This window comes from Patiria miniata, unplaced genomic scaffold (assembly GCF_015706575.1).
Source record: "Patiria miniata isolate m_02_andy unplaced genomic scaffold, ASM1570657v1 HiC_scaffold_17, whole genome shotgun sequence".
Classification (NCBI taxonomy): Eukaryota; Metazoa; Echinodermata; class Asteroidea; order Valvatida; family Asterinidae; genus Patiria; species Patiria miniata.
In genome coordinates this window covers 3,820,582-3,845,450 of record NW_024037055.1, presented here as the reverse complement: position 1 = coordinate 3,845,450, position 24,869 = coordinate 3,820,582, and the positions used below count along the sequence as shown (strand labels likewise).

Genomic DNA, 24,869 nt, shown 5'->3' with positions numbered 1-24,869 from the left:
ATGCAAGGTTAACCCCTTACATCTGAATTTTTTCAGAAACATCTGATTTAGACCAATTTTGCTAAAAATGCAAGGTTAACCCCTTACAATTTGAAATTGTTCATTAACATCAAATTTTGCCTCATTTCATTCAAAAAGCAAGGTTAACCCCTTGCATCTGAAATTTTTCAGAAACATCTGATTTTGACCAATTTTGCTAAAAATGCAAGGTTAACCCCTTACAATTTGAAATTTTTCATAAAAATCTAATATTGCCCAGTTTTGCTAAAAATGCAAGGTTAACCCCTTACAATTTGAAATTGTTCATAAACCTCTAATTTTGCCCTGTTTTATTCAAAAAGCAAGGTTAACCCCTTACATCTGAAATTCATCAGAAACATCTGATTTTGAGCAATTTTGCTAAAAATGCAAGGTTAACCCTTTACAATTTGAGATTTTTCATAAAAATCTGATATTGACCAGTTTTGCTAAAAATGCAAGGTTAACCCCTTACAATCTGCGATTTTGCAGAAAAATCAGATTTTGCCCTTTTTTGCTAAAAAATGAGAGTTTAACCCCTTACAATTTGAAATTGTTCATAAACATCTAATTTTGACCAATTTTGCTTAAAATGCAAGGTTAACCCCTTACATCTGAAATTTTTCAGAAATATCTGATTTTGAGCAATTTTTCTAAAAATGCAAGGTTAACCCCTTACATCTGAAATTTTTCAGAAATATCTGATTTTGACCAAAATTGCTAAAAATGCAAGGTTAACCCCTTACATCTGGAATTTTTCAGAAATATCTGATTTTGAGCAATTTTGCTAAAAAAGCAAGGTTAACCCCTTACAATCTGCAATTTTTCAGAAACATCTGATTTTGACAAATTTTGCAAAAAAAATGGAAGGTTAACCACTTACAATTTGAAATTGTTCATAAACATCTAATTTTGCCCAGTTTTATTCAAAAAGCAAGGTTCACCCCTTACATCTGAAATTTTTCAGAAACATCTGATTTTGACCAATTTTGCTAAAAATGCAAGGTTAACCCCTTACAATTTGAAATTTTTCAGAAACATCTGATTTTGACCAGTTTTGCTAAAAATGCAAGGTTAACCCCTTACAATTTGAAATTTTTCATAAAAATCTAATATTTCCCAGTTTTGCTAAAAATGCAAGGTTAACCCCTTACAATTTGAAATTGTTCATAAACATCTAATTTTGCCCTGTTTTATTCAAAAAGCAAGAATAACCCCTTACATCTGAAATTTTTCAGAAACGTCTGATTTTGAAAAATTTTGCTTAAAATGCAAGGTTAACCCCTTACAATTTGAAATTTTTCATGAACATCTAATTTTGCCCCATTTCATTCAAAAAGCAAGGTTAACCCCTTACATCTGAAAATAAGATGCTTATGAAAAATGTCAAATTAAAGGGGTTAACCTTTAATTTTTTTCTGGAAAAGTGCAGATTGTAAGGGGTTAACCTTGCATTTTTAGCAAAATTGGGCAAAATCAAATTTCAATGAAAAAATTCAAATTTTATGGGGTGAACCTTGCACATTTTGGCAAAATTGGGCAAAATCAGATATTTCTGAAAAAATTTCAGATGTAAGGGATGAACCTTGCTATTTTAGTAAAATTGGGCAAAATTAGATGTTTATGACAAATTTCAAATTGTAAGGGGTTAACCTTGCATTTTTTTTATGCAAAATTGGGCGAAATCAGATGTTTCTGGAAAATTGCAGTTTGTAAGGGGTTAACCTTGCTTTTTGAATAAAATTGGGCAACATCAGATTTTTATGAACAATTTTAAATTGTATGGGGTTAACCTTGCATTCATTAACAAAATAAGGCACAATCAGATGTTTCTGGAAAATTTCAGAAAATTTCAGATTTCAGATGTTTGGTAAAATTTTAGCAAACATTACCAGCACGTTGTCGTAAAAGTTGGTACCTTGATCCGGTCTTAACTTTTTCTTTCAAATGGGGCTTGCGGTCGATGCCGAAGGTAATTGATCGTGATGGAGAGTAATAAATAACCGTCTGATATTTTCTACACAAACCCCCGGTGTAGGGGGTTTTGCATAGAAATTTTCAGATACCAACGTTTACGACAATGTGTTAGTAATGATGACGAGAAAATACGGAGTGTCCTTCATGCTGCAATTTCCTTAAATTATATAACATTCATTCTTCGGCGGTTCCTGTCAATTTTCCAGAGTTTCGTGTCAAATACCATGGCAAAATATTACAGGAAATTTCATTGCAATACAATGTGTTTATCTTGAGTTCCCGTTTTCACAATAACTGTGTTTACATCTCGAACGGCCAGACGTCGGGCGGAGCGCGGCGAGCAGTGTTTGTGTAGCGCGCCCTCTTTTGTAAGAAATTATTGCACGACGATAAAATACGGAGTGTCCTTCATACTGCATTTTCTTTTAATTATATTACATTCATTCTTCGGTGAGTCCTGTCAATTTTCTAAAGTTTCGTGTCAAATACCACGGCAAAATATTACAGGAAATTTCATCGCAATACAATGTGTTTATCTTGAGTTCCCGTTTTCACAATAACTGTGTTTACATCTCGAATGGCCAGACGTCGTAGCGTGGTGAGCAGTGTTTGTGTAGCGCGCCCTCTTTTTGAAAACAAAAATTGTTCCATGACGAAAAAAATACGGAGTGTCCTTACAGTGTATTAAAATTCCCATAGACACTAGTGCTAAATGCCCATACTTCTAAATTCTTTTTAAAATACTCAGAACTCTCACATGTATTAAAGCTGCACAGAGAAATGGCGATCAATATTTCATCTTTTATTTTATTTTACATTTTTGGTGGGTTGACCATTGACTTTTCGAGAAATTCTCACCCAAAGAAGACGACCCCTATTTTTCCCAAAGCAGAAAAGCAGCCATCTTGAAAAACGATTCCTCCACAACATGAAAAAAATAGCGCCTCTTTCGAGCTCAATTGCATCCAAAATGCTCAGAATTGGAAGTCCCATGTCTGGGCAAGGGTTCATTGCCATATTATTTTCAATTCCCCAATTTTATGGCTCTCAGAACTCTCTAATAATAGAATATTTTGAGGGTATAACTTTTATTCATGATCTCGGTGGATGGGTTTAGGCCTATTCACAGGCGTGCACCCTTACACGTCAATTTCCTTCAATATTCCTTCTTTTGTTATTTCTATTGAAATATCATACTCAATAGCGTTTTCCTTATGGGGTAGATTGATTTCTATAGACTTCCTTATGGGGTCTGTTGATCTATTATGTTTTCTACCCCATAAGGAACCCTGTACATGTTCACGATCGAAGACTGTTTTCAACAACAAAGAACCTTTTTGATTTTACGGAAACTGGGTGTCCGGTGAGAAACACCCTGTCTTCCTTTCAGCACGGGTGCCAGGTGCCCTTTGCTCGCCACTGCAACGGGCAAACAAAACCCTGATTACCCGCCCGACGATAGGTACACAAATGCCAGTAGTACGTCTAGGGAGACCACGGTCATCACAATCGTTATGTTGCTAATTGATTGTCTTGTCGATATTTCAAAATACAAAGTTCAACAGATATCGTCATCCAATTGGTACCCAACAATTGTAGTCATAATGGATATCGTTATGGTGTATTTGTGATGGTGGTTACCAGGTAATGATGGTATATTAAGATCGCGAGCATTCTGTGCGTTGTCCCTCTCTGTGTTGCTTCCCGTCACATTGCACATGAGTAAGTGAACAATGTTTTATGTAACCTACATCAATTATTCCTCGAAGAAAAAGACAGCCTTAATGATTCGTTATTTTATTTTATTTGAAAATTCTGTGTCAAACTTTTAATGGGTACGATCTGACCTGGGTACGAGTTGACCTGTTCCCTACATTCGCTGTCTGAATGTCACGGGCATGGTACGGTAACGGCGTATACGCTGTTACACCAGATATAGCTGTCTTGAACTGTCCAGTTTGCAATACATTGGAAAAGGTGTCATCGTTTGCAGAATATAATGATTTATTTCTTCCTGTCCTTTCATGTTTGCCGTAGCCCAATAATTTTTGACTCGCCAGGCGGGCTACTTTCGGAATAGTTTGACTAGCCCGCCGCTGTCAATAGCATTTTGCTAGCGGGCTACCGCTAAAGTCGAACCCTGACTTACACTACTAATCACTTTTATCCCTTCTTCTGGTTGCATTGCAGGAGATAATCCTACCAATATTTTTATTTTGACGAAAAGGCCCGGAGATTTTCAAACTATCAATGGCAACGCAGAAGAGAATCCTAATCTGGAGCGTGCCGCGGTCTCTCTCCACCGTGCTGATGAGGTCGTTGTCACAGGCTCGTGATTCGCTGGTCCTCAACGAGTACCTTCTATTAGCAGGCTTGAACGAGGTACCCGAAGCCTTGGGTGATCGGAAGGACCTTGTCGACATTGAGACAGAGTCTAGTTTCAACATCCAATCCTGGAAGGCCATGTACGAGCAGCCGCATCCTGGCAAATCGTTTATTCTCGGCAAAGAGATGGCCGACTCGTTGGGCGGCAGGATGGAGATGATACCCGATGGATACACTCACGTCTTCCTGATGCGCCACCCTTTCAAATCAATCACATCTCATTACAAATCGCTCTGGTGTTTTCCAGAGGACGTGAGATATTCCATGGTCGATCACAGCTATCACAAAGGCTTGGCTGGCGTGTACGACTACGTGACCCAAACCCTCGGCCATACCGCGCCCGTGGTGTTAGACACCGCTGACCTTCTGGCCAAACCCGCGGAAGCCGTGCGACTGATCTGCGAAGCCACCGGGATGCCTTTCAGCCAAGAGCTTCTCCGTTGGGATCAGGTCAAAGACGAGCTACCCTCCAACTGGTTGATGCCCAAGGTCCTTTGGAGCAATGGCGTGAAAGTCGGCATGTACAAGTCGGCCTTTGAGAGCACATGTTTCCACACCAATGAAGAAACCTCTGGTGCAGCCACGGAGGGTACAGATACTATCAAACCTGAAATCCAGCAGTTGATCCAGGATGCTCTGCCATATTACGATACCCTTTCTAAGCACCGTTTAGTTGTGGAGTAGATGATTCAATCTACGGAAGAAAATCAATACCGAAAGAATCTTGAGGCCTTGAATATTGGCTCAAAAGCATAAATATAACATTGTTTTTTTTTAATTCATCCCCTTTTAAAACTCACTACCTGTTTAAGCTTTGATTCGGAGTGCTGTGGTGTTGAGTAACATTATAAATAACAGCTGAAGAATTACAAACATCTTTGCTAGTATTGTTTTAAATAGAGTTACAGGAAAAATTGGGGTTTTTTTTAACAAGAACATTCAAGACGGATTTAATTAACTCACATAATAAATGTGCACAAGTTTATTTGTGATCACCATAGAACACACCGCTCAATGTGGTCGTTGTTGATCGTAGGTAATCATGATTACATCAATAACATTAAACGGTACAAATTGAGTTATTAGAGAGACACTGATCATTAGGGAGACAATTTATATCTTGGTCTCTATCTCTCTCTGATGACTTTTTATAACTACCATTTCTTTCCTGTGTAATCTTATCGGAGTGTGATCTCGTTATGTTTTAGGTCGACTGAGATCACCTGAGCATTAGTCAAAGTCCGTTTTTCACCTGCGATATTAAAAGGACCAACACAACAGAATTTATCTAAATGAAATTGTTGAAATTCATCTTTGTGTTCAAATTTACTCTACCTTATTATAATAATAATAACTCATTCTTGTATAGCGCCAAATCCGTCAAAATTGACGCTCAAGGGGCTTCACAGAAATCAAAATGAACCAGTTAAAGTCTCACCTGGTTTATATTTTAGGGCAGGGGTAGGTTTTGGGGAATGTTCCGTTTGAGGCGTGTTGTTATTGATTGTTAATTCAGTACATCAAGGTAAATTATTAGAAAACATTCAATACAAATGTTTTCATTAAGCAAGTACTGTCTTTATACTATAAAACTATAGTTTCTGCCTTCAGTGGCATCACGACAACAGCGCCCTCAGTTATCTGGAACAGCATCATTATAATTTTTCTTTAATTTCAAAACGATCTCGCCTGTATTGAACATTCCAAATGTTCACATCTGCAAATGGCGAAATAATAACTACTCAGTCTTGATATACGTGTCAAAAATAGCAATATTCTAATAAAACCCCGATAGAGCCAGAATAATTATGTTTTCGCCAGGACTTTTTGTTAGCATGTACGTTCAATGATCAAAATAATAACAATTTCGGTTAACTTCTGGCAAGTTTAAAACAGAGAATGAAATTAACATCTGTCGAGTCTAAAACAGCAATTGAAATTACCCCCTTTACAATTTAATGAACCCTAAAAAAAAGAAAGATTCTTTGGTATCCTGCTTCAAAAAATGTGACATGTTACGCGATCGTTACTTTCAATTGTTATGAAGATGGGTAAAACGACCCTGAGGCATCTGCCAACAATTTGATTGAGGCTCGGCATAATAAAATAAAATGCGCAGTGGAGACATTTAAAAATTGAACAGGGAAATATAAAGCTCTCGGGCCCATGTTTTGCATTGTTTTTTATTTGCTTTTGTGTCGGCATCTCCTATGGTAAAAAAAAAAGCTGTTCCGGAATAGGAAAATAAAATGCGCTATGTAGGTGTAACAGACATTATCAGAAGTAAAGAAGTCGTCTAAGATTTCTCTGTTTCAAGGTTGGTTATTAGTTGGGAAACACTCCATTGTTATGAAATTAGTGTCAAACGTCCCTGAGGCATCTGGCAACAACTTAATAAACATGTAGGCTCACATAACAAAATAAAATGCGCAGTGGTGACATTTAGAATATGAACCGGGTATTTTGTATATAGAGCTCTTGGGCTCTTGTTTTGCCTTTTTTGGATTATTATTGTTTGTGTCGGCATCTCCCAAGGTCAAATAAAGCAGAAAATAAACTGTGCTATGTGGTAGGTGCAACAGACATTATCAGAACAGCAACTTTTTGTTTACATAGAGCGAGTAGTGGGCCTCAAAAACATGCGAGATTTTAGGAGAATACAGCACATCAGGGTACCCTCTCTAGGATCTACAACGTACGTGTAACGTCCTATTTTGGCATTTCTGTTGTGTCCCGACTAGGCCCATATAATCCAGGGCAATATAAATGGGTATTTCGAAAGAAAAGAAATCATTACACTTTTACAACATATAGAAAATATTTTATGACTTTATACATTTAAAAAAACTATGTTGACATAAACTTCCATTCAATCGATAAAGCAGATAGCAATTGGGTAGATTCAAACACGGGATATGTGACCAGAGTCGCCAGAATAGTCAGTGTTTGGTACCAAGACGTTCACATAAAAGTAACGTGGACTAGCAAGACCAGAATGCTCTATTGGTTGGAGGTCAAGATGCTATCCATTATGAAAATTGGAAAGAATTGTCACTTGCTTTAGATTGTAATTTCCTCTAAGTGACAAATCTTTGCGATTGTGTTCAGGGCGCCCCGTTTCTGAGCATGTGATCGTTTTCACGAGCACCGTCTTCAAACAAACGGTTTAATTTACTCTTTGGGGTTTGTTAAGGGAAAGATAATTAATATTGACGTATCTTTCGGAAAGTCCGCGTTTTGAAGACCCAAATTTTCATTACACGGCCAAATTGACAGCGGCTTTCAAGTCAGTATAAAGTCCATGTTTGAATGGCAATCTCTATGATTTCTGACGTCAATTGGGTCCAGTTCGAGTATACACTGTGAGTATAAGCTTACTTTCGGAAGAAAATATCTTTTGAAAGTGCCTTTTCCCCCACCATAGTTGGTAATCAATTGAGCAAATTACAAATGTCTTCCTTCTAGGCACTCTCATAATCTAAGGCCAAGACGTCAGCGATCAAAAGCGAAAGTTGCAATGTTCTGTAGCGCCCTTGTATTATTGTTGTTTACTTTCTCTCACTAACGTCTTGGTCATTTCGTAGCAATGGGGGCGGGGTCGTTTTATGTAAATAACACCGTCGGTATAAATTCGAACAAACACAGTTTTTTTATAGCTCGTACATGTATGTATATAACCATGGGGCGAGTCATTGCACCTTTTCTCGATCGCCGATTCGTTCCCTAGGAGAGCGATGATGCTTGATTACTTACCGCACGTGGCGCGTATGTTAACAACAGTTGGGGCAGCCATTGGGCCTTTTCTCGCTGATTGGTTCCCTACAAAAGCCTTCGGGAGAAAATAAAGAGAAAAACCGCTGAAACGAAATAACAAAGACGTCAGTACGAGTAGGCCCGCTGGTATAATTGTAATGCACTGTACACCGTCCACTATCGATCACTAGCGTCTTTGGCCAACATGCTTACACAGCACGTTCCATTTTAGAATTAATGTTGTGTTCCAACTAAGCCCATCCAAGGGCACTACAAACGGGTATTTCGAAAGAACAGAAATCATTACAATTTATAACATATCGAAGATGTTTTATGACTATTTATTTATAAAAACTTGTTGACCTCAACTGCCATCAATCGATCACGCTATTAACAAGAAGGTTAAGAAACACACTGAATGATATAATAGGGCGACTTTCCTTTAGACTTGTGCACAAACCGAAAATGTCACCTGACCCAAGTTTACCAATCCTGCCTCCATGCGCATTTCGGTATTCCTATGTTTTGAACCAGAACAATAGATCTGGACCATTTGCGCCAGTAAAATTCCTTCTCCTCAGGGTCGTGTTATCAAAAAAGCGACACCACATGGTCACCCCAGCAAGATATGTCGCCCGAACACAGTATTCAGTAGTTTAATTCAAATACAGGGTTTGTGACGAGACGAGTCGTTCACATGACAGTGAACTTGGACTGGCGAGACTAGAACGCTCTATTGAATTTGACCCTTCTTTCAATTTTAATTTCCTGTGAGTGACGAAGCGTTCAGAGCGCCCCGCTTCTGAAGACCCAAATCAACAAATACACGGCCAGATTGACAGCGGCGACCTTAAGGTCAGAAAAACAGTGGCGTGGCCAAGAATTGTTCAGTGGGGGGGGGGGGGGGGGGCGCTGGGGGGACTGGAACATTTCATGGGGGGCGTCATGTAGATCAATGATAATTTTTTTAGAAACTCAAAATCTCAGTGGGGGGCGACTGGGGGGGGGGCTGTCCCCCCCCCCCCCGTGGCTACGCCACTGCAGCAAAACAACTAAAGTCCGTGATTGAATGGCCGTCCTTTTTTTACCACTCGGGCAAATTACCTTAATGTCTTCCAGGCTCACAGGTACGCTCCTACTTAATTGGTTGTCATGGTAACTTTCGTTTTACATTCTCGCTTGCACAAATGAGGGGTGCTCGATCTATCGTCATTCTGTGTACGACTGCGTACGTATAGTGCAAGCAAATGAAAATCTCCATGTCCATTACATAAAGAGATAATGCTCAACTGAATGGGTGCTTATTAAATTTAACAATTATGACCGCAGCCAATGTGCAATATTGAGGATTGGTATTTTTTCTCATCGAGCGATCTGCAGTTGTTTGTTCACTACAGTTTGGTGAGGTTTACGAGAAATCAAAGTTGGAGTTGCGGCCATGGGTGACGACAGCCTTACACTGACGATTTTCCAGAGCATAGTAGGAAGTCTTGGCATCTGCGGGAACGGCCTGGTGTGCTTAGTGATTGCTAAGGTCCCCTTCATGCACACCTTGACCAACGCCTTCATCTTCAACCAAGCACTGATCGATCTCTTCGGATCCCTGCTGATTGTGCTGACCAGCCTGGTACCGATCCCCGACCCGCTACCCTCGGGGACCAGTGGGGTGCTGCTCTGCAGGCTCTGGGTGTCCGGTTACTTCAACTGGGCGCTGTTTGTATCGTCCACTTTCAACCTGGTGGCGTTGACCCTGGAGAGGTACCTGGCCATAGTGTTTCCCTTCAGGTACCGAGCTTTGGGTACTCGTAAGAACGCTATAGTCACAATCCTCGCTGTCTGGCTGTCGGCGTTTATGTTCACTAGCTATGGTGTCTTCATTCGCTACCATGAAGCTGGTCAGTGCAGGCAGAAGCTAGTGGCTCATCCGGAAGCTCTTGGCGTGGCTGTGTTCGTCGTGACGTACCTCCTGCCTGTCACAATCATGCTGGTCGTCTACGTGCGCATCGCGGTGGTCCTGAAGAAGGGAGCGGCGAGAATCCAGCCCGGACCGGAGGCTGCCGGTCCATCTACCGGCCAAGCTCCCGAGGGCCCGGGGGAGTCGCTGATGCGTGCTCGCCGTAACACCTTCAAGACCCTCCTGATCGTCTGCGTGGCGTTCACTGTGTGCTGGACGCCCAACGAGGTCGCCTTCTTGCTCTTCAACCTGGGCGTGGCAGTGGACCTCACATCACCTCTCTTCTTCGTCACCGTCGCCATGGTGTCGACCAACAGCTGTCTGAATCCTGTTATATACGCCATGAAGTACAAGCAGTTCCGAAAGGCCATGACAAAATTCTTTGGTAGGAAGGATACGACAGGTGAGAACTCGACAGTGGCGACTGTCAGCATTGGTACTTATCAGTAACCTAAAGCACGACGTGGGGTAAAAAGGGGGAAATTTGCAACGTTTGCAGAGATCTTTGAATAGAAGTTTCAGATTATGACTTCACTTGTCCAACTGTAGCCGTACATTTAAATTGTCGAACAAAGAATGAACACACTTTACTAATCAGGTGTTTACGTACATTTTAGTGATCTAGCACATTGTGGACACCTGCGTGGATCAAAACTGTTCCAGTTTTAAGTAGTTTATATTGAACTCATGAACACTCGAGTTGCTGTAACGTTTTAAGGTCTTAACTCATTTGACCGATAAAAAAAGGACTGTTCACATTGTTCTACAACTCGCGTTTGCGAAGTTTAATCGTTCACCTGTACATAAAAAATCATCCATAAATAACTGAGACTAGTTTACTCATTCCTAATTCTTTTTTACGTGGGTGGTTTTAAACGGTTAAAAAAAACCGATTGGATGGTTTTAAACACTTTCCGGTGTCACATGAAATTTCGACTCCTATGCAATCTTCTCCCTTTTACCCTTTTATTGGGTAAACGTTTACAATTACCTTCACCTATAGGCATGCGCAGTACTGTACCAATGAGTTCGTATTTCGTAGATTCCTAACCAAATTCACACTACACCGGCACCGCTGCGTTCTGCGCCACATTCACGAGCGAGTCAATATCCATATAAGGAGATACTTAGTACAATTCGCGCGAGGCCCATACCATCAACATAGCGCGAAGTGTGTTTTATGAGTAAAATTGTTGAACATTTTTTTTTACTTTGTGATCGTTCATTATTTATGAATGGGAATAAATAATGTGCTTGTGCATTATTGGTGTTAAAACAAATATCGTGAACACAGTAAAATGCAGTGATAATGTCATAATTATGCAGATAGAGTAGAAAGTATTCCTTTTTTCACGAACACGTACTGAAGAATATAAGGTCTTATAAATTCATGTCAAGCTTTGAACATTTCAAAATGGAAAGTCTATTATTTTTGTGAGAATTCAGTATTTTTTTCTTGGAAAAATGTGTGGATTTTTGGTTGAGAATTACTATAATCTATGATTTTTTCCTTTCAAGGTGGTACAATACGTGCTTTTTGTTTGTGGCAATACATTTTTCGATTGAATTTATAAATTCTAGCATTACATTAGTTATTAGCTTTTCAAGGAGATATCGCACACACACAAAAAATTGGCCAAAAAACAGGGGACATGTGGCTTTGGGACATTTTTTCTTTGTTTTTTGTTTTTAATTATTATGATGTGGTTTTTTCTTCTTTTTTTTGGGGGGGGGTAAAGTTACAAACCCTGGAATGAAGTGCTGTATACAATAACAACAATACACACTCTTGGGAAGTGGTGGCTTCCACAGACATTGTCAGAAAAAAAAAGAACAAAGAATTCTCTGTTTTTATGTTTGCCGCTTTTACCTTCTTTGCGGTGCATATTCATCTGAGAATTGGGTCGGCGAGCTTCATTAGAATGAGGTTCCGTCTTCAAATTAATGGTGGTCAATGCCAAAACCCTCGATTCCTCACAGACAATCTCTTAAAATAAATAAAAAATTTCAAAGGCAAAAGGGGGACGATCCAGATTGGCAAATGGTGCAATTCAGCGTACAAAAATTTCCCGTGTTTTTCATTCATCAATGAGTCCTTTCTTTTTAAATTCATTCTAGTCTTTTTTTTATATAGGTTTTCCCGGCCAATTTCCTTAAATGTTCATTCACGTCTGAAAATCGGTAATTCATGTGTGTCTGAAATTCAGAATCGCTCTAAACACGCGTTTCATTTTTGCTACCAGAGCAATTCCTTATTCAGTTCAATCAGTTAAGTGCTGGAGCAGCACCTTTCGTTTATGTCCATTCCGATTCATTTACAAGAATTCTTTTTTCGCTTTTAAAGAGCAATTTCAAACACTCACCCTTTTATTTCACTTTTAGTTTAATGCCATCGGCACCAGATACATTTAGGGGTTTCTTTTTCATTAACCGTCAATCTAATTAGCTGTACCTGCAATCAATTTAGAAAAGGTATGCTTGCGTAAATGAATGCACAGGTAACGTAATCGGCCGTCTATTTCTCAAAACCAAATGCACGGGCAATGAGAACGATTGAACTTTCGTTGAATTGAAATGGGATTTAAGACAAGCAACTGGGATTTAATGAGTGACCGATTTCAGAAGTGAATGAACAGTTAATTGGCCGGAAAAACCTATATTATTAGCCCCTTTTCTTGCATGCATAGCTATATCACAATACAATTAACAGAACGAGCGTTTGCAAATAAAAATAGACAAATAGGGGTTTACAAACACCAGAAAGCTGGCAGATAGATGTAATGAACAAACAATTGAATTCTGCAATCAATAAAAGTGTCGGCTACTATCAAGCAAAAACAAAAAGTGTTTTTTATTACCTCATGATATAGTGGAACTTATTCACATGTCTTGATCTGAAACCTGTGGTTAATGAATAGGCAATCAAAGTGCCAGCAGCTATAAATATAGCAGATCATTACATTTAAAGGTATGTACATTATAATTAAAGACAATCACATGAAACGACGATTGGATGGGAAGGCTGGTTTTACCAGTCGACAGTATTTTATGTTTTCCGATGAATAGTTAAAGAGACATAATCTCGATGATGTAAATTGTCCAACGCTGATCCTAAATCTGTGTAATGGACTGAAATCTGGTAAAATTTAATTCCTACCTATGTGACTTTTATTTTATTGTTAAGCGTTAGGCTTTCTTACAAATGAAACAAAACGAAAAAGGTTCGCATATTTTGCCAGGTTCCAGTCTAGTTAAGTCCATGTTAATATCGTTTGCATTCATACTCTTTTACTTTTGAATCTTAAACTGTACGTCCTTAATTACATCTGAAATTGAAAAAGCAGTTGTCTTGTTCTTTTTTTAGATAAATTAATAGTTTTCAAGTATTTGCTTTTAGTGGTTAGCCATTTAGGTGAAAACTGAAGCTTAGTCAGCCGTTGGCGCCAAATCCACAATTTGGGTGTGGCGTGAAAAACTATTTTTGCCGTGGTGTCTGATGATTATTTTCTTCCCTCCAGCAATGGTAAGCTACGGTTCCCAGACGACAGTGTGACTCTGCGATATCAAAAGTCCCAGTCCCTTCAATGTAAGAACCTTGAAGTATGAACAATAAAGAGGAAAATTACAATAGCAATTAAAAAAGTATCATAATTTCAGTTCTGCTGTGAATCAATCGAATGTTCGGATTCTTCCCAGTCAACCCTCGGATTCCAGTGAGAAAATCTTGTTTATCCTGTGATTGGTCAGTTCTTCCAATGTATGTCAACAAACAAGCTTGGATCTTGGATCTATCCAAACTAAAATCTAAGCAATTGTTTTCTATTTACTACGACAGATAGTTGATGGGACTGTGATTTTGATGATAAAAGCATGGCATTTTGCACAGAGTCAGAGTATGTGATTAGAAAGGTATTTGGGTATGGGCCCTTTGAACAAAACTATAGGTAGAAAAACAAGCCATGGCAGCCATTTTGACAATTTTGGAAATTGCTTGTTATTTTACCTATGTTTTGTCAAAGGACATATCTGTGATGGCCCTATAGCCAAATATCTTTCTTAAGACATTCTCTGACTGTGTGCCAAATGCCATGCTTGTATCATCAATGGCACAATGCCCCCAATTATTTTCCCTATCTGCCCCACTAACTGCATTGTCAATATTCTTGGGCTCCCATCAGAGCTAAAAAAAAAATCGCCAGGCTACACGTCTGGACAATGTTGACCTAGTTAAACCTTTTATGAAGATTTCAAGAAAAGTCGTGATTTCGACGAAATTGTAGCAAGACCTTTTCCACGTCAGACGTAACTCTATCAGATTACTCTTAAAATATTCAATAAGATCTGACACCAAAATGTCAGTCGGAAGTTATCTTTCATTCCATTGTCCTGGGTTCGGATCCCACAAGGGCAACGAAATGAAGATCTTCAACACCTGGATTGTGTTTTCACACAAACTTCCTTACACGCAGAGCTTCCTTCACAGCGAAAAAGCAGCTTTCTTTTACTTTTTATTGTTTTGTATATTTTATTTAAATGTTTAAAAACTACCTACATCTTTTTTTTGCTACAGGTTTTACCAAAGGTAATTCCTTTACCTTATTAGTCGGACTGTAATCGAAGTTTTCAGCCGAAATCTGTATTCCGTTGTACGTGGCCTTGGTAGGTACAGTAGTCAGTCCCATTATCTGGATGGTCCCAAACGCTAACGAGTCCGGATCACTGTACTGGTTGACTTTGTTCTGAATGTTTAGGGTACCCTGAGAGAAATAATTTGGACATAAAAGAGAGGACAAGATATAAACCCAGCTTACTATGCTCCACTGAAGAATATGTGAATGCACTCACCCGTCCTAATTCTACGGTTTGATGTAGCTCAGTGAGGCTGTTATGTTTTGCGTCCATACATTTTCTTTGTTAAAGCGAACACTCAAACACTTATAATTGCAAAAGATGTCGAGTAATGGTCAAGGTTTATGTGTATTTGTGAGCATTAAACAAATACTAATAACTGCAAAAGATGTCGAATAATTTTTTAAAATCCGTGGTTTCCACTTTTAAGATTTGTTTCAATAAACTGTAATCTTTTCCACAAATCGGAACACTCAACCTTACCACTCCATTCTCAGTCGTGACATTGAACTCAGTCAGTATGAACTTCTGTTCGCTGATAGAATCTGTATAAAGTCAATGAGATGTCTGTGTTAACACTTTTTTGAGAGCCTGTTTTCCTTACAAAGATATTTTTTGGTACATAAAGGACTGAGCTTTTGCTTCTCATTTTTTTTTGGTAGTCGAAAAAACACTTTGATGCCTAAACTGCCTATTACCTCTGGATTCACCGTCGTCCCAGAACAGATTGCCACTGGCCTTCAAGTAATCGTCTAAGGCAACGATCAGACCCATGGAATTCTTCCGACTGGTGGATTAAAACACAGAAAATCATATCAAATACACTTTGGTAACCCAAAACCTAATTTGATTTACATCACCCCGACGCGAAATTCCAGCTTTTGAATGTTAATGTCATTTCGATCAGAAATGTGAACTGAGCTGTTGATTGGTCAATTTGGCTACCATGTTTTTTGTAATACAACAATGGGGTACCAAAGACCCGATAGAAGGCGCCCACTGAATGGTTAGAATCTCGAGGCCAAGACACAGTCTTGTTTTGCATAATTAATCGCCGAATCTGCTCGCATATCATAGACCCGTGCTGTGCAAGGGGATATTCCATAGACTTTAGTATTGCGGCGTTACACAGTATTTGGAGTCCGTGCATAGGAAAATATTTTTCGAAAGAAAATGTAGCCAGTCGTAGTGCCATCAGAAAAAGTTGCATGTAAAGTAGTAGTCTAATCACAAGACATCTTAAGTCTTAAGTCAAGTTGCAAGCTAAAAGGGATTTGGCATGACGGATATATTTTTACTTGAAATTTGACTTTTGATTGATCTGTAATTGCCTGGTGTGATGGCCTTGACTACAATCATTCAAACTGTTTTAAATGTGCACATAGTGACTGACTGATAATTGCATGAACGTTTTATTGACGATTTTGTTTTGACAGCAGGTTGGTCAGTTAGTTACTACTGGATAAATTATTGACTTATCTGTCGATGGATGAGTGATATACATTGGTCAATATTTAGGCCAAAAAAAAAAGTCTCCGGTTTCTGGTATGCGCACGCGTCGCCGTAGCCATGCGCGTCGGCAAAATGAAAAAGTTTTTTTTTCAATAAAAGATGATGTCTCAAAACCGCCAAACTCACTGGTTTGACTGGAATCCTGCTGCTGCACAATTTTAACGTGTTTTTAGATTGGGTTATGGTCGAGAATAAGCTTTTTGTGGCCTCTCTGGACTCCCATATATTTGCACTAAGTTTAGTCGGGCACCATTTGCAGTCATCAGCACGCATTTGAAGCAAAAAAATCAGGTAAAAAAAAAAAAAAAAGCCGCGTCGCCGCACCACTTTTTGGGCAAGCTCCATACCAGAAACCGGAGACTTTTTTTTTGGCCTTAGCTGATGTTTCTTCTAAAATCGCTAGTCGATTCTGTCACCGACCTGTAGACTGTGTTCTGGGCTGGTTCTTGGAATGGTAGGACATAGCCGCCTCTGACGTGCAGGTTAATGGTCAACAGATCCGCCTCCAATGTGGTCGTTGTCCCGCGTAAACTGAAAGCAACTTCCATCCCCTGAGGAGGATCAAGTGCGTGAGCAAAACGAAATGAAATGTGTCATGAAACATAAGTAACGGTGATCTGCTAACGGATTGACGTTCACCTATATGACTAGTTTCAAAATCTGCATTGTTTCTTTAATATTCTTTAAATTTCGATACGTATCTGAAATTGATTTTGTGCAGGCCTATGGGTGTCTGGAAACCATAACTCTAGCATTTCTATCATGTGCCATCCGGCTTGACAAAGACTGGAGGGAACAGAGAGGTCTATGATTTTTGCACAGTTTTTTTCACAAATATTCAGGGTATTGGTAAATGTATACAGTTAATGACACAGGCTAACTAAACGATCGCACCATTTTAATACGTAGAAACTGCATCTTGCAGTTACGTCCAAACAGTTGGTACAAATATGAGCTTATGAAGCACATTGACGATAAAAGCAGGTGCTTCTCCAAGCTGATTGCAATCAAGGGCGGATCGGGGGCAACGGGGGCCATGCCCACCCCTTAAAAAACCTTTTTTTAAGAGACGTCGTAATAAAGGCAGGCACTGCATTGATCACCATCTTTTCCGCAAAAAAAAGTGGTCAGAAATTGCCTCAATCGCACCACGGAGCATCTAGAATCCAAGAAATGATCGGGGACCTTGATCGAACCCCGAACCCCACGCCGTCATTTTTTGGACCCACTTTTGGGGGGGACCAAATTTGTATCCCTTTTGGTGATTAGATAAATGATTTTTATATAAGAGGGCACAAGACCCCTAAGACTTACGTCATAATAGTTGTACCATCTTGCATTCGGTATATACGCATCAACTGTTGTCATGCCCTATAGAATAACCAAAAGACAGAAACATTAAAGCGTAATACAGTCGTCATCACCAAAATTAAAATCAATGGTTTGAGGCGGACATCAAATTCGAAGCAGAAGTTTTTGAAAATGTTAGTATCACCTACCTCATCCAGGACCGGTGTGATGAGGAATGATGGACCCCACAGGAACTGCCGGTCTATATTCATACCAAGGGTCATCGGAAACCTGTGAAAGAAGGCACAAGTAAAATTTCGTATACTTCAAATACTATCTAAATCTTGACAGCGGTTGAAATAGCGAAGGCAAAGCGTGACTTTGTACCAACATGACGTGTACGAAGTGTGCTTACCCCACGACTAAAAGCCTGCGCAATGAGTTTCAAACTCATAATCTTGTGATTATGGGAGACGATCCATTTTCCTCTGTCAACAATTCGTCGAGTTTTATGACAGAAACGGTATTATTTTGAACGGCGAATTTCAAAACCTAACTGTTTTATGAACCCCTTCTCAAAAAAAAGTCAATTGAGGGCGAACTGGTCATTTGTTAGATTAACAGCGACGTTATATGATGATAAATCCATCAAGTTCGTTGATAAAATCTGTCCAAGTTTTTGCTCCCAATTGTGCATTTTCCCACTTCCGTATTTCAATAAAAAAAAAATAGTATCTTGACGACTCCACCCAGTAATTAATGATTTCACGACAGGTATGCCTAAATATTGCACACAAACACTGTTTTTATTTTTACATAGTTACACTGGTTTATAGACAAAATCGAATGAAGACGGAACAAAATGAGAAAGCCAGACTCACTCATGTAGCACAGGTCTTGTAACCGTGGTCCCCTTTGTGTTGGCTTCATAAAACAGTGTGTACAGGAAGGGCAGCAGTCTATAGCGAATCTCCAGTACCATTTTCACGTTGGCTGTAAACTCGTCGTCAAAAGACGTTGGATGCTGCGGCTAAAACGTAAATACTTCGTTCTCAGTGAAGAGCGGGTTCGATCGAGGTTCATTGGTAAGCCAAAATTAGCAATTGGCTGATTGGTATAATGTTTGCATCTTATTATTGCAATCATAATATATGTATGCATATGGTTAATAATAATAATAATAATATCGGAGTCTTATAATAGCGCACGTACAATTATGCGCTGGAAATTATGTCTTTTATTAAAGAAAGGTAAATAAAGTTTATGAGAAATATGAGACCAATTACGTAGCACCTTATAAGGGTGTATAAGGTGCTGCGGCGCATATTGCAGCCACTGCCAGAAACATTGGGGCAAACCCCTTCTCTTAACGATAAGTGTTACTGGGTTCTTTAACGTGCATTACACAACACACGGGACCTACGACTTTACGTCCCATCCGAAGGACAAAGTAATAATGGTAAAGTGCCTTGCTCAAGAGCACAAATACCATGTTACCACGGTCAGGATTCGAACCTATGTACCACGGCACACGAGTCGAACATTGTAACCATTGGACCACAGCACCACACATACATTAGAAAAAATACCGAAGAACTTACTGTAAAACTAAGGGCATTGTGGTTACGAGCAAACGGGTAGAAGGCCCCGACCTGACTCCACCTCAGGCACATCTCACGGGTGGTGTTGAACATGAAACCGCAAATATCAGAACCAGTCTGTCAAAGAAACAGTTCACCATCATCATGCAAGTATTTTCATGAATCGTTCGTCCTTTACAATCAAAGGTCATAAAACAAACATGTTGAGTATTGACACGTGATAGAATGATTATTTTACTTGTTTTTAAGAGTTTTATTCTGAAATTCGCTAGGTGCGCTGAAGATGACATAAAAAGGAATATAAAGTTTATGATTTCTTTTTTAACATTAAATATCCTCAATTCATCTCCTTAGGCCTACTGAGTAGATGGCCTCTAGGCACACATAGCATCAAATTCAACCGAAACTTGTGTTTTAAACAAACGCCGGTCTTTTTTTTGGTGGGGGAGATATAAAACCTTTCTATAAGTACTTACGAAGGCAAAACCAAAGAGACTGAATTCCAACATGCCTATAGAAAGAAAAGAGCATATTAACACATTTTTAAAAAAAATCAGTTCGAGCACTCAAAGACGGGTGAGAACAATATTCAAGATAAATGAATTGACACTGTTGGAACGAACCACAAACTTAAATATAAATTTCTGCAAGTATTATTTAGCTTCGTCTGAATCCAAACTAATATGTGGTGCTTATATAGCGCTTTATACCAAAGATCTCAAAGCGCTTCACAATTATTACCCCTGTTCATCAGGCCATGAGACCAGTTTTTTGCATCAGCTCGAGATCAGCGCAATCTGGTCTCTACCCTCACAGGTACCCATTTATACTCCTGGGTGGAGAGAGGCGATTGAAGTAAGTGTCTTGCACAAGCACCATATTTTCCGACAGGGTTTGAACCCTCGTACCACGGCACTCGAGTCCAACACCGTAACTAACCACTGGACCCCTACAGTTTCACTGTCTCTGTTTTCGAAATATTTGGCCAAAATCTCGGGTATCGCCAGGATTTCTTTCCTTGAATTCTTTCCTTGAAATTTGCTGACAGACCACTCAAGGGTCGAAGGTAGTTTTCCTGGTCATCCTGGCATCACCATCGGCACAGAATGATAATCGTAATCATTGGTTAGCAGAGCAGAGCCATGCATGAAATTGGACCCTTTATGGTCAGGCAAGCGAAGTACTATTTGCCGATGACGTCAGAGTCGATAAGAAAGGTTTTCAGTTTTAATAAAATACCGAAGACAGACATTCCTCAATCTTGATATCTCATTTAATCATCATTGTCTTCAATCCGTTTGTACATAACTTTCAATTTCGATTCTGAAAGGAACAAGATTCCAAATTGGTCACCGATTCAAGCAATGCTGTTTTTTACGACGACAACACTCACCAGGGATTCCCCAATGCATCTGGGGCCACAGGCTCTGGTTGTCCCCGAGCCAGTGTCCCGTGTAGGCGCCGCTACCCACGAACGTCGACCTGGACAGGATCATGCTCCGGTCTCGAGGAAATATAGTCTCCAAGGCTCTGGTGGTAAAATAATATCTCAACACAATAAAATCTTACAATCTGCAAAAGTTGGTACGCTAGTCGCGGATCCGGGGGGTACCAACCCCCCCCCCCCCAGCTCTGTCAAAAAAAATCAAATTCTAGGAAAAAATGCGAGCCCTCCCCCCCCCCCCCTGCTCTGACGCCCATATTTGTTTTACTTGTAATAATGTCCGCCATTGCACAAAATACGGACAAAGCCAGCTTGATTAGGGTGTATATATACTTTACTCTGTGATATAGTGTTAATAATCGTCGGAATTGAACAGCGCCCCCATTGAAAGTATAATCCTAGCGGCGCTACATTGTCATGTTGTGGAGGGATCGTTTTTCAAGATGGCTGCCGTTCCGCTTTGGGGAAAATAGGGGTCGTCTTCTTTGGGCGAGAATTTCTCGAAAAGCCAGTGGTCAACCCACCACAAATTGAAAAGAAAATGAAAGATAACATGTTGATCATCATTTTTCTGTGCTGCTTAAATATCTGTGAGAGTTCTTAGTATTTTAAAAAGAATTTTGAAGTATGGGCATTTATAGCACTAGTGTCTATGGGAATTTTAATGCAGGAGTGCACCCTCAATGATGTATATTAAGCTGCATGTATAACGGTCTAGATCTTCATACTCACTGGGCTGTAGCAAGTGTCATGCTGTGGCCATACAGACTGTGTACGTCGTAGTGTTTTCCCCAGCTCTGTTTAGCGTCCATGCAGAGGGTTCTGGTAAATAGACCAAGACGGTTAGCTGCAGTCCGCCCCAGAATATCTAAGAGGAGCGAGAAGAGACCGTAGGGAAAATACAAGAAGAGTAATGCAAGGGAATGTCAAGTGTTATCGTATTCAAATTGATGGTGGAGTCGATTACCTACAATTAACTGTGTACAGCTGTTCCTTGAAAACCCCAACCTCTGTTTTGAACACTGCTCTCTCCTTTATGTGTAACGCGTGAACCTTGTTCATAGAGGACAAAAAGATGTTTCCCTTCCAAAAATTTACAATTTGCATTTTGACACTTAAGAAATGGGGACAATGATTGTTTGATATTAAAATGTGAAGCTATTTTTGGTCACCGTTGCCATCTTGAGTTGATTGTTTCTGTTCGGCTGTTTAAAAATAATAATAATAATGATATATAGGCCTGGCTATTATTAAAACCAACATTTTGAAGGTCATACTCGTATGTCTTTGCTCCAATGACAAATTAGCAGGTTTAACTATGACTTGAAATAGAGCAGCAAGGCTCCAAGTTCCAAATACTAACGCCAGCAGGCTGCAATGGTTCCATGTTTTGACTACACTTCATGACGATTAGTCAATGCTAATTATTTGCAATGAAATGAAATAGCACGGCACAATAATGCCTACTAGGTAAAAGATGTCTGGAACTCACTCGGGACGTATGGTGGGATATTGATGTTATTGTCCTCGCATCCACTGAAAGAACCGTTGATGAAATTGGAGGGTTCGTTCATGTCCTGCAGGGGACAAGAAAAGTAAGTTTTTACTGTTTCAACATGGGCGCGACAGTGCTTAAAAGTACGCAGCTAATGGCATATGCAGTCTTTGGATTTAACCATGTTGTGATAAACAACGAAGCACATTAATAAGAAACACCACATTACGTTAAACATAAAATGTAGCATTGTTTTATCTTTTAGTTGTATTTTTGGACAATGGATTATTGAATCGAGCTTAATTGCCTAATTAAGCATCGAGCTTCGAGGCATGTACACATCCTTCCAAAGCTCTACCAGAGAACCGGGAAACTACCTGCAATTTACACGAAGGTATGCAGGAAAGGTATTTTGCGAACTAATTTTAAGGGAGGAAATTTGCATGACAATTTTAACTGTTATTCCCACCCCCCCCCCCCCCCACCCAAACAAAAAAGACCTTTCGCCGCTCTTTACATAGCACTATCTATAAATTTAAAAAAAGCTTTCAATATCTTTTGACGCATTGAATTTTGTTTTAATATATATACCGTGCAAGCCAACTAATATAAAATATGTAGGCCTAAATGTAGAACAGCTCAGACATGCACTCATGTTGATGGAATGTTTATTTAGCATTTATTTACGGTTCAGAAGAATGTTACTTTGACAATAGGTAAAATCAGGTCTTTTATTGTACCGTGTCACGAGATTTTTGGCGAGCCTTTGTTGAAGCGAACTTGGCTTAGCCACTAATTTGCATACAAATGAAAACTTCAAGGAAATGTAGGGTTTCGCTATGGCTTGCTGGTGAGTTATGTAGGTACACCAGGTTACCTCTCACAAAAGACATTTTAAGGCGCAAACTTCCCGTTACTTTCAGTGTTTTGCCTGCCTAGACTGCTCTATTTTTCAAGCCCATCTCCGATTCAAGATTGTGTTATAGGACTCGGTCTCTCATTGTAGATCTATGACAATCAATCCAATGGCTAGGATAAATTCCATTCGTCTGTTTCTTCTCTATGTGCTGTGTTTTCACGCTGGTTTTGCCAGCACAGCACCGGAGGTGCGTACATGGATCGTTACACCAGAGGCTGATCGAAAGGAGGGCGAGCAATTACAGATAGCGTGCCAGGCTACCAACTTCGACAACAACAGGCATAGGCTTATGTGGGGCCCTGGTCCACCAGACAATGCCGCATGCACAGTCCACATGGGCATGAGAGCAATATCAGAAACCAGTCAGTTTAATTCCATGCCCTACTTTGATGCGTCCACAAACATGAGTTCGATTACATCTGTCACAAATAATCTGCGCAAAGGGGACAGCGGGCTTTATTACTGCAGCGTTTGCGAAGACACAGGAGATCTTCTGGGACAACGGTATATCCTCCTGAACACCTCCAGCGTAACACTGTCAGTGCTGTACTTCCCCGGTGAGTCGTCCCCGGTCTGCTCTCCCTCACCCGACCTCCCTGACCCTGGCACGGAGCTGATCCTGCACTGCTCGTCAGACCCCGGTAACCCGGCAGTCGCGATGGACATTGCCCAGACCACAGCAGGGTACACTTGTCATGGCAGGAACATCACCATCACCCGTAACAAGACGGTCTCTTCAGCCTCTCTGTCTCTGACGGTGGATGTTTCCGACGATGGGAAGGAATTCATGTGTTCCATCTCGTCGGTGGATTTCCCAGGGGAAATACGCTCGTGTACCTTCGGGCCGATCCGAGTCCGTCCAGAAGAACCCGACCAGTCACCCATCGCATGGATGGCAACCTTCATGGTAACCCTCCTTCTCCTTGTGTTCTCAATGGGCTTGAATCTTCTTCTCCTTCGCACCTTGAAGTCGAAACCCAAACCGATTATGAATAACAACATCCTCCATGGCCATGCCCAGGAACCCTGGCCTCAGAACCCTGACATCGAGCTTCACCACATCCACATGGACGCGACCCCTCAACACACCAATGAACCAGAAGAGGTTTCATTCGAAGAAACCGAAAACTAAATGATGCACCAAAAAACAAGTTGGTCTGCACGAACTCATGAACAAGTGCAGCTTGAAAGGAATATTCATCACGTTTATTTGACTTAAAGATGCGCTCCCCGTACTGTTTTCGGCTTTCATCTTGAAAAGTAGATCTGTTTTTTTTGTTTGTTTGGGGGTTGTTTTTTTTTTTGGGGGGGGGGGGGGTGTTTTTTGGCTATTTTCTGAAAAAACATATAACAGTTATTTACTTTTGGAATAGGATAGCGAACACAAAAACCACCGACCGTTGTTTATTGAATTTACTCTTGACAAGAATTGAAATATTGGCTGGCAGACAATAATTCGGCTATCGCAGGGTGGGTGAAGTTGTGCGAAAAAAATCCCAAAAAAATCAAGGCTTCCGGACGCCCGAAACCGGAATAAAGTAGTTTTTCTAGTTAAAACAAAACATACATTTGAGAATTCGTTGGGAGAAGAAAAAATAATTAGCACAAGGGAAAGTATGCATCTTTAACGCTACGTATATTTTGGGGTATTTTTTAGCAGGGGAAACATCTCATTTTCATATTCCTTGCAAGATTTGGCAAAGATACTGGATGAAAGTTTCTTCCACATGCTCTCATTTTGGCCCTACGGGCTACAGCTTACACAAGAGAGAAGTTTATTCGTAGTTAGTCGAAAAACGGTATATTTGACTGTTTCCGTTCTTCTTTGAGTTATTATGATGAAAAAAAAAATTATATATTCAGATGCATTTGCAAACATATAATAATTATAG

The 24,869-nt window shown here is 40.0% G+C and overlaps 3 protein-coding genes across 3 annotated transcripts in view; 2 read left to right on the top strand and 1 right to left on the bottom strand.

Annotated features, from left to right (window-relative positions):
• The first annotated feature begins 3,613 nt into the window (after positions 1–3,613).
• On the top strand, positions 3,614–5,793 carry LOC119724073. The gene is made up of 2 exons (XM_038194993.1): positions 3,614–3,717; positions 4,186–5,793. Exon 2 carries the CDS (start codon positions 4,246–4,248, stop codon positions 5,062–5,064), a length of 819 nt encoding a protein of 272 aa, XP_038050921.1. The 5' UTR covers positions 3,614–3,717; positions 4,186–4,245; the 3' UTR covers positions 5,065–5,793.
• Positions 5,794–9,217: 3,424 nt separating this feature from the next.
• On the top strand, positions 9,218–10,537 carry LOC119723982 (galanin receptor type 2-like). The gene has a single exon (XM_038194905.1). The coding sequence runs from the start codon at positions 9,572–9,574 to the stop codon at positions 10,535–10,537; it is 966 nt and encodes a 321-aa protein (XP_038050833.1). The 5' UTR covers positions 9,218–9,571.
• Positions 10,538–12,900: 2,363 nt separating this feature from the next.
• Positions 12,901–24,869, bottom strand: part of LOC119723981 (sucrase-isomaltase, intestinal-like) — a 38,264-nt gene continuing 26,295 nt past the window's right edge. The window contains exons 35-47 of the mRNA XM_038194904.1: positions 22,056–22,140; positions 21,296–21,431; positions 20,513–20,649; positions 19,596–19,630; positions 19,120–19,236; positions 18,400–18,548; positions 17,728–17,809; positions 17,543–17,599; positions 16,649–16,779; positions 15,415–15,503; positions 15,200–15,261; positions 14,683–14,844; positions 12,901–13,681 (exon numbers count right to left, since the gene is read on the bottom strand). Of these exons, the coding sequence (XP_038050832.1) occupies positions 13,616–13,681; positions 14,683–14,844; positions 15,200–15,261; positions 15,415–15,503; positions 16,649–16,779; positions 17,543–17,599; positions 17,728–17,809; positions 18,400–18,548; positions 19,120–19,236; positions 19,596–19,630; positions 20,513–20,649; positions 21,296–21,431; positions 22,056–22,140 (1,308 nt within the window). The 3' untranslated portion in view covers positions 12,901–13,615. The remainder of the gene's footprint in view (positions 13,682–14,682; positions 14,845–15,199; positions 15,262–15,414; positions 15,504–16,648; positions 16,780–17,542; positions 17,600–17,727; positions 17,810–18,399; positions 18,549–19,119; positions 19,237–19,595; positions 19,631–20,512; positions 20,650–21,295; positions 21,432–22,055; positions 22,141–24,869) is intronic.